At 48.7% G+C, this 13,697-nt stretch overlaps 1 protein-coding gene and 1 long non-coding RNA gene across 10 annotated transcripts; one reads left to right on the top strand and one right to left on the bottom strand.

The window, feature by feature from the left end:
- Positions 1-1,527: 1,527 nt before the first annotated feature.
- LOC123051416 (uncharacterized) lies at positions 1,528-3,616 on the top strand. Its single transcript, XM_044474282.1, has one exon. It carries the CDS (start codon positions 1,846-1,848, stop codon positions 3,319-3,321), a length of 1,476 nt encoding a protein of 491 aa, XP_044330217.1. The 5' UTR covers positions 1,528-1,845; the 3' UTR covers positions 3,322-3,616.
- A 2,887-nt stretch (positions 3,617-6,503) lies between these two features.
- LOC123051415 (uncharacterized) lies at positions 6,504-11,135 on the bottom strand. 9 transcript variants are annotated; one of them, XR_006424113.1, is made up of 5 exons: positions 9,480-11,135; positions 9,176-9,278; positions 8,731-8,803; positions 7,947-8,040; positions 6,504-7,409 (listed from the first exon to the last, which is right to left on the bottom strand). It is a non-coding gene; the product is annotated as an uncharacterized lncRNA (long non-coding RNA). The 9 variants fall into 9 exon arrangements; XR_006424117.1 differs by having other exon boundaries at positions 9,507-11,135; XR_006424116.1 differs by having other exon boundaries at positions 6,504-7,084; positions 7,214-7,409; positions 7,947-9,278.
- Between the last annotated feature and the right edge of the window lie 2,562 nt (positions 11,136-13,697).

Genomic DNA, 13,697 nt, shown 5'->3' with positions numbered 1-13,697 from the left:
ACCTTTCTTAACAAAGTATAGACGCAAGCGCTCATACATACACGTATACACTCACATCAATGAACGCACACACGCACACACGTATACACTCACATCTCTAGCCGTTCGGCCCCTCAAGGGCTCGAGATAGCGCCGCTTTGGGGCTAATCGGCGATATATTCGGTGTGGGGGGCTCGGGATGGCATTCACAATCCTGAGGAAGAGCTTCCGGCTCATCTGATAACGGCGCCGAAACACTTCATCGCCGTGCAGTGTAGCGTCGACGAAGTAGCCGACGTAGAGCAAGCAGTAGCCCTCCATTCAATGCCTCTGCTTGCTCTTGAGGTGGCCCGGCGCCGAGCCACCTCGCCGTAGCTTTGCATTATTGGCGAACAGTCCGACCAGAGCGGCGAGGATCATGAGGTGTTCTTCGTCGTCGGTGTCGGCCTCGGCTTCCTCCTCCATCAGAGCCACAAACGCCTCCTTGTCGTCGGAGTCCATCGCCGATCAGGCAAATAGCCGAACACCTCACGGCGCATGGTGGGTGGGCAGCCGCCGGTAACCCCGCCTGCGTGGTCGGAGTCCTGGAGAGCTGCTCAGGAGCGGGATGGAGGCTGTCGCTACGAAAACCCTCTCTTTCCGACGCGGGAGGGGGGTGGCCTTTCTAGCGGCACAGCAACGGCCGGGGGCAGGTGGGTGATGCCGGGAACGGCATGGCGGCGAAGGGGAAATGGCGTCCTGCCGCTCGCAGGTCGAATCTAGCCCGGGAAAGGCGTTTCGCCGGCCAAAAAATGTGCCGAACCGGCGGAATTCGGTGTCCTAGGGCGTGACTGGGCCATTTTTTCGACGCCGGCGGTAAAAAAGGCGCCCCGGGGCCCTGTTGGGGTGGGGGGTGAATATGATCTTACCCCTATAAGCACCCCCGAGAGACTAAGAAGTTTCAAAAATACATACATGTGTGTACCCTTTTTGACTTCGAAAGTCTTTCAGAGACCTAGTGAGCATCCCTTCGCCGCGTTCTGCGTAACAGATTGCCCGCTATGAACGGTGTCTTCTATTTTTCGTCTCATGGATGCATTTTTACCATGTCGGTTTAAATGTCATTATTCCGGTACGATGCAAGAAAATATATTGTTTGTGATGACAATGGAAATGGAAGAGCATGCCACTGTAATTCAACTTTTTTTTAACATCAGTATTCGTTGTTTCTTTGCTGGTTCTTTTCGTTTATTACCTATCAATTGCTTACATTTAATTGTGAAAACCAGATCATTGCTCAAAAACGTGTAAAAAAAGAGAGAAATACGCATATAATCATCGCACATTTATTTTCTATAGTAGCAGTACTATACTTCTTTTTGAGGACCTTTATTTTCTACCGACTCAACTTTATTTTTGGAAGCACCGAGAGAAACCGGTCGAGCGCCGCTCGTCCACCTCGTGACACAATGGCAAAAAGGTAATTCCGGGCAACCCCGGCCCTCCTAACTCCGCGGCGCAAATCCGGGCCCACCATACCCGCCGTGAAAAGCGACACGCTCAATCCAACTCCTATACCTTCCACCTCCTCCCTTCGCCGTCGCCGCTCGCCCCCGAATTTCCGATGGGAGCGGCGGCCGCGCACCACGAATAACCAACCATGGAGCCTCCCACCGTCCCCAATTACCCGCCCCCCGCGCCCCGCTTCTTCCAGCCCACGCCCCCCGGCCTCCCCCTCGTCGGCGCCAACCACACCTCCGCCCGCTTCTGCGCCCGGTAGCCCCCACGCACGCCGGAATCCTGTTCGCCGCGACACCGTCCGTCAGATTCTGACTGGCCGGCCGGCCCCGCTGCTAGATTCGCGGGCGCTAGTTGGTTGAGGTCGGCATGGAGCCGGCGGCGAGGAAGTGGCACGGGAAGGGGCTCCTGACGCGGGCGCTGCTCCTCGGCGTCGCCGCGCTCGCGCTCCGCCTGCTGTACGGGGCGTTCGTGACCGTGGGCGGCGGGTGGGCGCCCGACCCGGCCGTGCCGTCCACCGCGGTGGTCGGGAGGAGGACCCACGCGCAGGCCGCGGCGGCCTCGGGGTCGCCGGAGGCGTGGCGCAGCCACGGGTGGCGCGAGGCGGTGGAGTTCCACGCCGGGGTGCTCGGGCGGCACCTCGCCGACGGCCTCGTCGGGCCGTCCTCCCGCGCCGTGTGCCTCGGCGGGGCCCAGCAGGCGCTCGCGCTGCGGGAGCTCGGCGTGGCCGGCGCCGTCGCCGTCGCGAGGAGGCGCTCCCCGCCGCTCGCCGTCGCCGGTGACGACCGCCGGCTCCCGTTCGAGTCCTCCTCCGTGGACTTCGTCTTCGCCGGCCGCGCCCTCGACTCGTCCAGGCGCCCGGCCGACCTCGCCGGCGAGGCCGCGCGGATCTTGAGGCCGGAGGGCCATCTCGTCGTGCTCACCTCCAGCGCCGGCGACGCCTACAGCCTCCGCTCGCTTCAGGCGCTCTTGCCGTCGCTGCGGTTGCTCCGATCTCGCGAGATCAACAGCCCCGACGCGTCCACCCTCCGGGAACTGGTCTTCCAGAAGCTTCAGCCTACTACGGCGTCCACCTCCACTGAAAATTCAGCGAGCAACTGCACAATTGGGGATCACAAGATGCAGCTCCTGACGCACGCCGAGCCGCTGATCGAGGAAGAGCCGCTGAAGCCATGGCTGACGCTGAAGCGAAACATCCAGAACATCAAGTACCTTCCAGAGCTTGCCGACATCAGCTTCAAGCGCCGGTATGTGTACGTTGATCTCGGCTCGCGCAGCTACGGATCCAGCATCGGCAGCTGGTTCCGGAAGCAGTACCCAAAGCAGAACCACACCTTCGAGGTGTTCGCCATCGAGGCCGACCCGACGTTCCACCCTGATTACGCCACAAGGAAGGGGGTCACATTGCTCCCGTACGCCGCCTGGGTCAAGAATGACACGCTCAGCTTCGAGATCAATGGCGACCCCGGAAAGGAGGACGAGGCCAAGGCCAGTGGCCGTGGCATGGGGCGCATCCGCCCCACGGCCGGTAAGAAGATGTCCGGCAAGGTGCGCAGTGTGCAGGCGTTTGATTTCGCCGAGTGGCTGAAGCAGACGGTGTCGGAGCAGGACTACGTGGTGATGAAGATGGATGTGGAGGGGACTGAGTTTGACTTGATCCCGAGGCTCTTCGACACGGGCGCGATCTGCTTGGTCGACGAGGTGTTCCTCGAGTGCCATTACAACCGGTGGCAAAGGTGCTGCCCTGGCGAGCGGTCGCCTAAGTATCAGAACACATACGAGGAGTGCCTCGAGCTCTTCAGCTCGCTCCGGGAGAGCGGCGTTCTTGTGCATCAGTGGTTTTGATTGCTGCCATACCCATTCAGAATAGCTGCAGATAGAGTTCGACTACAGAGGACAAAAGGGTTTCATACTTCCAGTACATGTTTGATTTCCAAAGTATATTAGTTTCATTGTGAAGATAGGGATTAAGGGATTCGGTTTATTCTCTGTTTGTTAGTTAGATCTTGTAATTAAAAAGATTTGAGGAAATGAAAGGTAGCGTTTAACTGCATTCCCAGTAAAATTTCTGCGGATTGCGATTGTTACTGTTATTGAGCAAAGGAATTAAATCAATTTAGATTCATTCGAATTACCGAAACCATGTTCACTTCCCCTGTGATTTTTTGTCAGGTAGTTCTTGCAACTCCATTTGTTTCATTGCGCTATGTTCATCACATTTGTTTTGCTGTAGCAGTCAAATTGTTTCAGAATTTTATGGTGTGCCAGACTGTATACTGAATGGGTGAAGAAAACCGAAAAGGCGGTTGTGGATTCTGTGGTGCCTTTTTTCTGCCATGACTCTCAACAAACCATGACCTCCTGGCGCCTGGCATCCGCGGAACCTGAATTTCTATATTCAGTCATGTTGCTCTGTTCTCCAAGCCAAGCATCTATTTGCTCGAGCCTGCATTACCTCTGTTTAGCTACAGAATGGGCTACTGTAATTGCAGTAATCGGCTAATTTACCAAGTTGACTGATCTGATCAGAATATCAGGTTCAAGTATTTTCAGTTTTGCTATGTTGGTGCAGACATGCGTGTGTGCCGGCGCTGTAATCATCCAAGCATCTATTCTCCTGCACTGCACACGTATATCCAGGTTTTGGTCTTTACTTCAACTGAGGGTATGCCAAATTTGTGCGCTGCAGCCGCATGTGCGTTTGATTCTGGGGGATGTTTCTAACTTGGTGGAAGATACTGGTATGTCTGGCCTTATTTGTTCGTCGCTGCCACTGGGGTGGTTTTATTTCCTTTTTCTTGCCAAAGATAGTACGCGTCCTTTTGGCCCTGGAATGTGCTGTGCCTGTTTGTGGGTGGTGGCCTGGTGGCTGGGTGGATGGTGCACATGGCCAGCGCAGCATCTGGATGCCTGGGGCTGCACACTATTTCTGTATGATTCGTTGCTTTCTGTCTGGATTGCTTCAGGACACACGCATGCATGATGTGTTTACTCTTTTTATTTTTCACATGGATTTACTTGTGGTTGTAGGTTTATAAAAGCGTGTGGGGGATTTGTTTCCATTATCTTTAAAATATGCATATTTGTTTGCGCTTTGTATTGCGATAATTCTTAACTGAGGCAGAGCTCATCTGCTCCTGGGTGAACAGTAAATTGAAAGAAAAATGGTAAACTGATTAAAAAACTGTTTTTTTTACACCAATGATGATCGAATTATCTAGGTGCTTGCAATTTTCTGTGCAGAGATGACTTCGAGAGGATATACCAAGTTGTGCTGGGAACAGGAAGTAAACAGCCACAAAAAAAATAGATGTTAGTTGCTATAGTACCGGAATTTTCTTTTGGAGGCCGAGCTCTGTGGAGGCCTCCAAATGCAAAATTCAAAACTCATGAAAATCCATATTTTTACATTTCAAAAAATTCTGAAAAAAATAAGATATAGAAAAGGCATAATGTAAAGTGTGTAAATTTTTAGGATGAAATACGTTGAAATGAGGACTGTGCAAAAAAAAATCTGAGGCTTTTTAACACATGAACTATTCATCCTCCTAGGCCATGAATTTATCTTTTCTGTACAGCCTGTCAACGTATTTCATCCTGAAATTTTACACACATACACCTCACATCCTTGTTTACTTGTACAAACTTTTTTAGATGTTTTTGAAACTGAAAATTCTGAATTTTGAATTTTTCAAAAATTCGGCCTCCAGGTCCAAAACGCCATTCTCCTATAATACCTATTAGCTAAAATGGTCTTTGCAAAGAAAGCATTTACGACCCAGCTAAAGAGATACGCCACCACAAAAGTTTCTCCTTCAAGATTTAGACTGGAAGACAGATGGGTAACCAATTCATAAATAAATGGAAAGATGGCAGAACTATTCAGGAACTAGAAGAAAGATTTGAACAAAAAGTTTGTCGAGAAAGACGAGACTCCAGAATTCATCGGTCAATATGAGAAGCTAAGAGATCACTGGCCCGCATTTGTGGCCTACCAGAATTCGGAGAAGGGTAAGCAAAGGTCATTGACAAACAAACAAAATGTTGCAAAGAAGAAGTATCACCATCACACAGGGCCAGGTGGCTATTACAAAGCCGGGCCGTTGTGGGACAAAGCTGAGCAAGACCTGCTTGCTAAAGGGGTCCAACCAGCGACATTGCACTGGCCAGATCGTTCAAGGACTTTGTTCTTCGGGGTTGGGGGAACTTTGGACCCAGAAACAGCGGAGTGTGTTTGGACGGACGAGCAACTTGCAATACGCATCCGGAAGCTTAAGGCAGCGTAGGAAGGGACGTTCATTCCCGACAGAGAGAAGGACGAGCTGACAGAGGCCCTCGGGAATACTGAACACCCTGGACGAACACGAGGCACATCAGGCTCCGTTCCGTGGGTGCATGGGTTTCCCGACAACGGTGGTTATAGAAGCCGAGAGAGAAAGGGGAAACAGGAAGCAAGCGAAATGCAGAAGCTCAGTGCAAGATTAGCAAAACTAGAGGAACTTGAGAGCCAGCGAGCTACCGACCAACCATCTCAGCTAGGCCTGGGCATTCGGTTAACCCGAACCGATCGGTTCGGTTCTTTGGTTTAATAAGAACTAGCAAAGATGCCCGTGCGTTGCAACGGGAGACAAAAAATGACGTATATTTAATTAAAGCAAATATGCATTCCACATTCTAATCAACCGCATCATTCAAGCTTTTTCTTATCCATCCTAGCTACATGAAATTGTAAAAAGGAAATATAATTGGACCCTTTTTCCATGAGTAGCTGATTGGCGCTGGTAGACTCGATGCATGACTGGTAACTAACAACGGTGAAAGCAAATGCTCAAATTACCAATAACATGTCTCTAGTCTCATAATACAATATCTCATAATACAATATCTAATTAATCTAAATCCAAAGAGAAGGCATAAATATGTAATTGGACAGGACATAACAGGGCAGGATTAATCCCTACATGGCTATTAATGGAAGTAAGCAAAACTGGCACTGCTGGTGGTATGAGGTAATGAACACATTGAACTAAAGTGTAAGCAGAAGCTGAATACATTATATATCTTTATTTATGTACCTGAAAGCATCCTCAGAATATTTTCACCTCATGATAATAAATATAGTTATGTACGGATTAATAACAAAAATGACCAGGAAATTATGTTTTTTAGTACAATGAAAATACGACGATGCTTGTCCCGGGAGGCATCCCTTTATGGTCTGCACAGAGAAAATCAATAAGAAGTATAGTTATATATAGATTACTAACAAAATTGGCAGGAAACTAAGTATTTTCAGTACAATGAAAACATGGCATTGCTTGTCCTCTGAGATGCATCTCTTCATGGTCTGCACAGAGAAAACTGTTTGTAGCTTTTAAAACGCAAAGTAGTATGTAAATGTCAGTAGGAAAACACAAAAAAAATATTGACCATTGATATATGCAAATATGTAAAAATGGCGTCAGATCTGCATGTACCTCCACCACTATGACAATATAGAGAGAGGAAACATGTCATTCCAGCCCACTCCTCGCAGCGTACCAATCTAAATATTTCACATCATTTTCTTAACGCAGTCTTGCAGATGATTATAAACATATATCAAGCGCTACACAAAAGTTGATGCCGGGATTATGTATGGTCCATGATATCTAAAAATATATTTTAAACACCGATAATTGATTCGGAAGTGCTTCTCTGATATATTTTCAGTAACAAAAGCTATGTAAAAGCTAACCTTGATGTATCAAATTTGCATTGGAGCATTGGTGCCAACTTCAGGCCTCTATTTCAAATTTCAAAACCAATAGCTTCATCCCTTTGTCACAGAGGAAGAGGTGTGAAAGAGATAGAGCTGGCCAAATGGTGAAAGTCGAAAGCAACCAACCAAAATTTAACTCCATAGTCCTTGTATAAAATGATGAATTTTCTACCTGCCCACAATTGTAACATGCCTTTATATTAGTATATATTCAAGGATGGAACATGCCTTCAGATGCATGCAAGCTTTACGTTGCTGACCTTCAGGTCACAAATAAAAACAGAACGTACTCCTCTTTAACACAAAAAATAATTTGCTTACTTAGGAGATGACCACAAATAAAAAAATTCTAATTAACTGGGAATAGAAGATATAAGTAAGTAGGAGTAGATACGAATGCCCGTGCGTCAAGGCCACATGATGCTCCATCACTTACATACTCTCTATCTCTATCTATCTATCTATCTATCTATCTATCTATCTATCTATCTATCTATCTATCTATCTATCTATCTACCTATCTATCTACCTATCTATCTATCTATCTATCTATCTTTCTTTCTTTCTTTCTTTCTTTCTTTCTTTCTTTCTTTCTTTCTTTCTTTCTCATTCAGACATTTCGCGAAGCATCGGGCGTGTTATCGACAATAAAAGAAAGTGCATGCATGAAGTGGTACACTCCCGGTCATAAAAATATGGAACTGCTGACCTTGATGCATTGGATTTGTGTTAATTGCGGTCTCTTTTTTTGCCAAGGAGACATGTGCATCCCTTCAGACATCACATTTCTTGCTACATGAAGTCTGTGCAAAACACTAACAATTCAGAGAGTATTTATTGGCATGAAAAAATCCCAGATCATTTTAATTGAGTAACAATATTCATCAGCCAGCTAATCAGACATGCAAAGCCAACGCGCAACCGTAGCATTTTATTGCAACTATATAAAAATATAAAACAAATTGCCCCTGAGCTCACAGTTGCATCGGCAGAAATTTTTATGGCACAAGGAATACAAATCATTGGGATTGTATATACTGTAGCACCATGGAAGTAAGCACATTCATCGGTTCAAATCGACACTGGTTGTAATGATTTTATTGATAGTGCATCATTTTCTCAATTCTGAATTCATAATGCGATCGCCGACAATCGTTTCAGACTTCAGACTTGAGTAGCTTCATGTTCAGTGGTGAAACTAAGGAACCTCATAGGCTCAGGTGCAGCTAAAAGGCTGTAAGATTCTGATAAATTACCTTTTGTACAGTTGACAGGGGACCAAGGAGGAGCAGGCAGCTATTAACATAACACAAATAATCGGGAATAATTCGAACAATGTCTACTTCTCTATTAATATTGATACCACTCTTCTTGCAGAAAGCATAAAATTCATGTCAAGTTGTCAACATCTACATTCTTACCATTGACAAAAGATGTTTGGGAGTTAGGCACCAAACTTCAGTAAAAAATACGCTAAGTTGCGAATACAATACCTGATTGAGAGCTTGCAAGCTAATAGCTTCGAGAATTCTATCGGATAGGTCTACTGGAACTGGAAGTTGTCTCCTGATGTTCATAGATAGAAAAGGACTTTCAGTAGAAGATCTGAACTTCAAGGTTATTATTTTGATTTGGGGAAAATCCTTAAAAGTTATCTAGCGAGCTGCTTAATTAAGAGCAAACCCAGTTCTAATTGTATCTGTGGGAGTACTTGCCGATGCGTAATCCAAGTAGCTAGCTCTCTTAAAAAAAAATCTACAGTTACATGTCTTTTCTATGTATACATTGGCAAAAAATCAATTCCTTATCAGCTATCGGCGTGAAGTACTATGAACACAAAAACTTCAGTGCACAACAAACAATTAACATTTTCGAATTCATAAGTGCCTAAACGTGCTGACCATGTCTTCAGATACATTTCAATTATAGTTTCCCAACCTTCAGAGGCCACAAGCAGGGAGTTGGCCTGCAGCAAACAGATCATGGCCATCAAATGCAGCACCCAGATCACCTCATATCATCCATCCACCATGGCCACTATCTGCACCATAGCTCCAGGGTCAATTAATAAATTAAAGAGGTTAAATGCTTTTTCTACAATGAATACAATCAGCTATTGTAGACCTTCCGCAGGTATTCATTTTTCCAGTTACTACTAATTTATCTTTTTCTAGCCGTTTCTAATAGCATCACTTAAAACAGCATGTCCAAATCTCGGGATTCAGTTCAGCTAAATAAACACCTGGAATCCTTTCAGTCCAAGAATGACCTGGAGTCCGTATTGGAGAGCAGTCCCACCCTGGACGCGTCGGCAATTCTTCGAGCATGTTGGTGCCGCGGGAGCAAGCCGAGGGGCTCGAGAGCACTGGGTTCATCGGCCATGGCGGACGGTGGTTTTCGGGAACGTGGGCGACGCGGCTGCAGGAAGAACTGGTGCGTGCTGCTCCGGCCGCCGCGCCCAGCAACTGGAGCAGCCGCTGGCCATGCCCAGGAGCTCGAGCCGCCGCCACTGAAGGCCGGCCGACGGCGCCGGAACAGCAGGAGCAGCAGCTCCGCCACGTGCAGCAGCCGGCACGCCCTCGAGCTCCGTCGCCAGAGCAAGGCCGGCGCCGCCGCCACTGAAGGCCGGCCGACGCAGTGAAAAAGCAGGAGCAGCAGCTCCGCCACGTGCAGCAGCCGGCACGCCCTCGAGCTCCGCCGCCAGAGCAAGGCCGGCCAACGCGCGCGGGTCCCTTCATCGGCTCCAGCAAGCTCGTCGCCGGCGGGGACCTGATTTTTCCTGCAGCACGCTCGCCCACGAGCCCACCCGAAGCTGTCGCCGCCGTCAACGCGCCGCCCCTCAACTTCTCCTGCTCCGCCCGCCCCTCAACTTCTCCTCCGCCGCGTGCTATGTGGGCTCGGCTGGGCAGGAACCGTGGTGAGGCAGAGGTGCCGCTCAACCTTCATGGCAGCCGCCGCTTGAACCTCGCAGGTCGCCGCCCACGGAGCCGCTCGCCGCCGCAGCTCCTTCGGAATCGCCAGATCCACCCGCCTCCGCTCCATTCCCGGTGCCGGCCCTCGCGAGCCCTTCCCCTCGTCCTCCTGATCGAGACGAGCCGCCATGGACGGCCGCTGCGTCCGCGCGCGCGCATCTGACGCATACGGCCCCGCCTCCCCGCCGCGACTGTAGCCGTCCGCCGGCAAGGGCGCCACCCCTCAACTTCTCCTGCTCGGCCCGCCCCTCTTCTGCCGCTCCGCCGCAGCTGGAAAAAGGAAGCGGATGTGGATAAGAGGCAGGGGTCTTTTTGTAAAACACGAAACGTTTTTTGACATCCAGTAAAAGAGGGATTGCGGGTTCAAATACTGAAAAGCAAAAGGGGTTTTCTAGAAAAGGCCACGTTATTAGGGAGAGATTTCGGTTTTGGGAAATTGATGACCGATCGGTCTTATAAAATTCTGCTAACCGAGAATTCGGTGGACCGATACTTCGGTTCGGTCGTCAGTTTCAGACCGAAGAGACCAAAGAAAAAGTCAAACACCATAGGGAAGAACTCAAGCAGTGGTCGTCAATGGAATGAACCAAAAAAATAATCAAAAAATACATTATGACAAGAAACGGGAGAGGAGATGCAGCTGTAGCCTGTAGGAGCAGCTCGGCAGACATGTTCAGTTAGCCTGTAGGAGCGCTTGTGGAATTTGAGTTGGGACTTGGGAGGTGTGGTCGCTGTTGGAGAGAAATACGAGGAGGAGGGAAGAGATGCTGCGGCGCCGGCAGCCCGGCGCCAGCCAGCGAGATCAACAGGAGCGGTGGAGCATCGGCTGGTTGGCGGCTCAGATCTTGCGGTGTCTTAGATGTGGATAAGGTGCGGTGAGGGCAGCCCATTTTTAGTGGTGAGGGCACGCTGAAGCTGAAGGCACCCTCGTGAAGGCTTAAACGGACACATGTACGAGAGTGGGCTATGGGCCTAATGCATGGAGTTGGCCTGTTACTAATTTTTCTCGGTTACTTCGGTACTTCGGGTACTCGATGGTTAAAACTGAAGCGACCGATGTAATTTCGGTTTTACAGAGTTGCTGACCGAATTTAGTACCTTTTTTTCGGTTTCGGCTCATTCGCCTTCGGTCCCGGTTTTCTCGGTTCGGTAATTCGGTCTTCGGTTAAAATGCCCACCCCTAATCTCAGCCGCACGAAGATCCTTCCTTCGACACTGCCCTAGAAGCTACCCCACCATCTCAACGGAGAAGCAGCGTGGCTTCCATGGAGCTCGTTCAGCCTGATTTCACGGCTCCTCGCCACCCCGTGGATAGTATCACAGAGGCTGAACATTGCGTGCTAATGACGAACTGCCAGAACCTGACCTTGATGGCGGCGCTCGGCTTTGTTGTACCTCCTCGAGCTAAGGGAACTTTCCATTGCCGTCCGATTCCACATGGCTATGCTATTGTGATGGTAGATGAAATAATGGAGGGATTTGAGGAGCTGGAGCTTGACTACCCTACAGGTGAAGGGGAGATTCATCTGAAAAATGCTTTAGGGAGTGTCTGTCTATGGAGAAAGGAGTACATCAAGCTTCTAAACTGGACGCCTCAGCAGACTCAGCCGGTTGAGGCCCCTCAGCAGACTTAGCCGGTTGAGGCCCTGCAGCAGACTCCTCACAGTCCAGCTCAGCTGGTTGAGGCCCCTCAGCAGACTCAGCCGGATGAGGCCCCTTAGCAGAGTCCTCTTTCGCCTCAGCTGTCTCCGGCGCGTCAGCGGACTCCGCCTCCTCCTCCTCCGCCTCCTCCGGCGCGTCGGCGCACTCCGCCTCCTCCTCCGCCTCCTCTGGCATGTCAGCAGACTCTGTCGCCTCGGCAACGGCGGAAGAGAGACGCCGCCGCTCCGGCGGCTAGCAGTACAAGAGGCAGGAAGAAATTAAAATTTGGTCCAAGCCTCAAGCCTCTTCCAAAGTTACAATATGAGAGGACCGACAAGGAAACCGATGACATCGTGGAAGCCGAAGTGAATGCCCATTTTGAACGGAAACCTCCACCTCCGAAGGAAACGGTAGATCCGGTGAAAGTGAAGCGCACTCTGGATGCCCTTAAGCGGCCACTACCGCCTCCGCCGCAATCCAACTATGACCGCTGTATTACAAAGACGTATGATGAAGCGCGACGGTCGGGAAGTACTTCCAGTGCTGCAAGAGAAGCAAAATGAAGAAGTGGGAAAACAATTCCCCAGCTCGGCGAACAGGAGAAGCAATCGTGCCCCCCGCTCAAGGTGTCTAGCAATATTGTCGCTAATCATCCGGGGCTACTGCCCGGTACCAATCTTGGTGATTACGTGAGCGATGATGTACAGTTTGAAACGGCTGAGGTAGTAGAGATCTTCAAATACGAGCACGGGAAGCCTCTCGTCAAACCTGATCATCCTCCTCTAACAACGATGATGCGAAGATTGCATAACTGGTACTTGGAAAGATGCTGGAAGAATGGGGCCGATAGTTTGATGGTCAGAACTAAAGAAGAGCACGACCTCATTGGAGTCGACCTGATGCCTGTTGAATTTGTGGAGTTATTTCAGTTATTCAATCAAGAGGCCATTCAATCAAGAGGCCCTCGACAAACAACTCATGACTTGCTAATGTTTGTAAGTATTATTTCTGTAATTAAGTCTCTAACTCAGCTTGTTCATTGCATGTATATATAGTTATCCTCTATATATTATGCAGATTAAAGATCGTCGAATGCAAAATAGGACAAATCTATGACATTGGGTTCATTAGCCCAAATACCGTAAATGAATGTACGGTAAAAAAAAGAGTCAAAGATACTAAGGAAAACTTGCTACAAGCATTCCTTCAACATCAAAACAAAAGGGAAATACTCTTTCCTTACAACTTCAAGTGAGTGTTACTATCTTGTGCATATTCGGTTTCGCTTACTCGAGGTTAAGTAATGTAATTGATGAGTTATGCGTGCGCAACTTCCACTTTATTCTGCTATCCATTGTGCTTGATGGGGGAGTTGTAACTGTCTTAGACTCAAGACGTAAAGATCCCAAGGATTATGCGGACATGACTGCAATGCTCCAGAAGTAAGTTCAATCATTATCGCACCATATCGGCAACTTTCGTTCATTTCCTGATATCAAGTAATCATTTTCTTTGCATGGCAGGGTTTGGAAAAAGTTCACTGGAATGGTTCCGGGTCTGAAGAAGGAGCTGCGATTTACACACCCCAAAGTAAGTAGTACTAGCTAGTTCCGCGCATCTCTCATTTATTCTAGTTTCATCAATACCATTATCATGCTTGCTTATCAGTTTGATTGGACTCTATTCTCGTAAAGTGCTTGTACCAGGCACCCGGGAATAATTTATGTGGATACTATGTTTGCAAGTTCATTCGCCACTCGACCTCTGAGCGGGGCTTCTTGTCTGACAAACAATTCGAAGTACGTAAACAATATTCACAATTTTATTTTATTACCATCAATTGTGTT

The sequence above is a fragment of the Triticum aestivum genome, chromosome 2D (genome assembly GCF_018294505.1).
Source record: "Triticum aestivum cultivar Chinese Spring chromosome 2D, IWGSC CS RefSeq v2.1, whole genome shotgun sequence".
Lineage (NCBI taxonomy): Eukaryota > Viridiplantae > Streptophyta > Magnoliopsida > Poales > Poaceae > Triticum > Triticum aestivum.
The sequence above is the reverse complement of the archived record's forward strand: the minus strand, read 5'-3'. Positions and strand labels throughout refer to the sequence as shown.

What these genes read in the sequence shown, in the direction of transcription:
- LOC123051416 (XM_044474282.1), top strand. Translation starts at nt 1,846, where the DNA reads ATGGAGCCGGCGGCGAGGAAGTGGCACGGGAAGGGGCTCCTGACGCGG.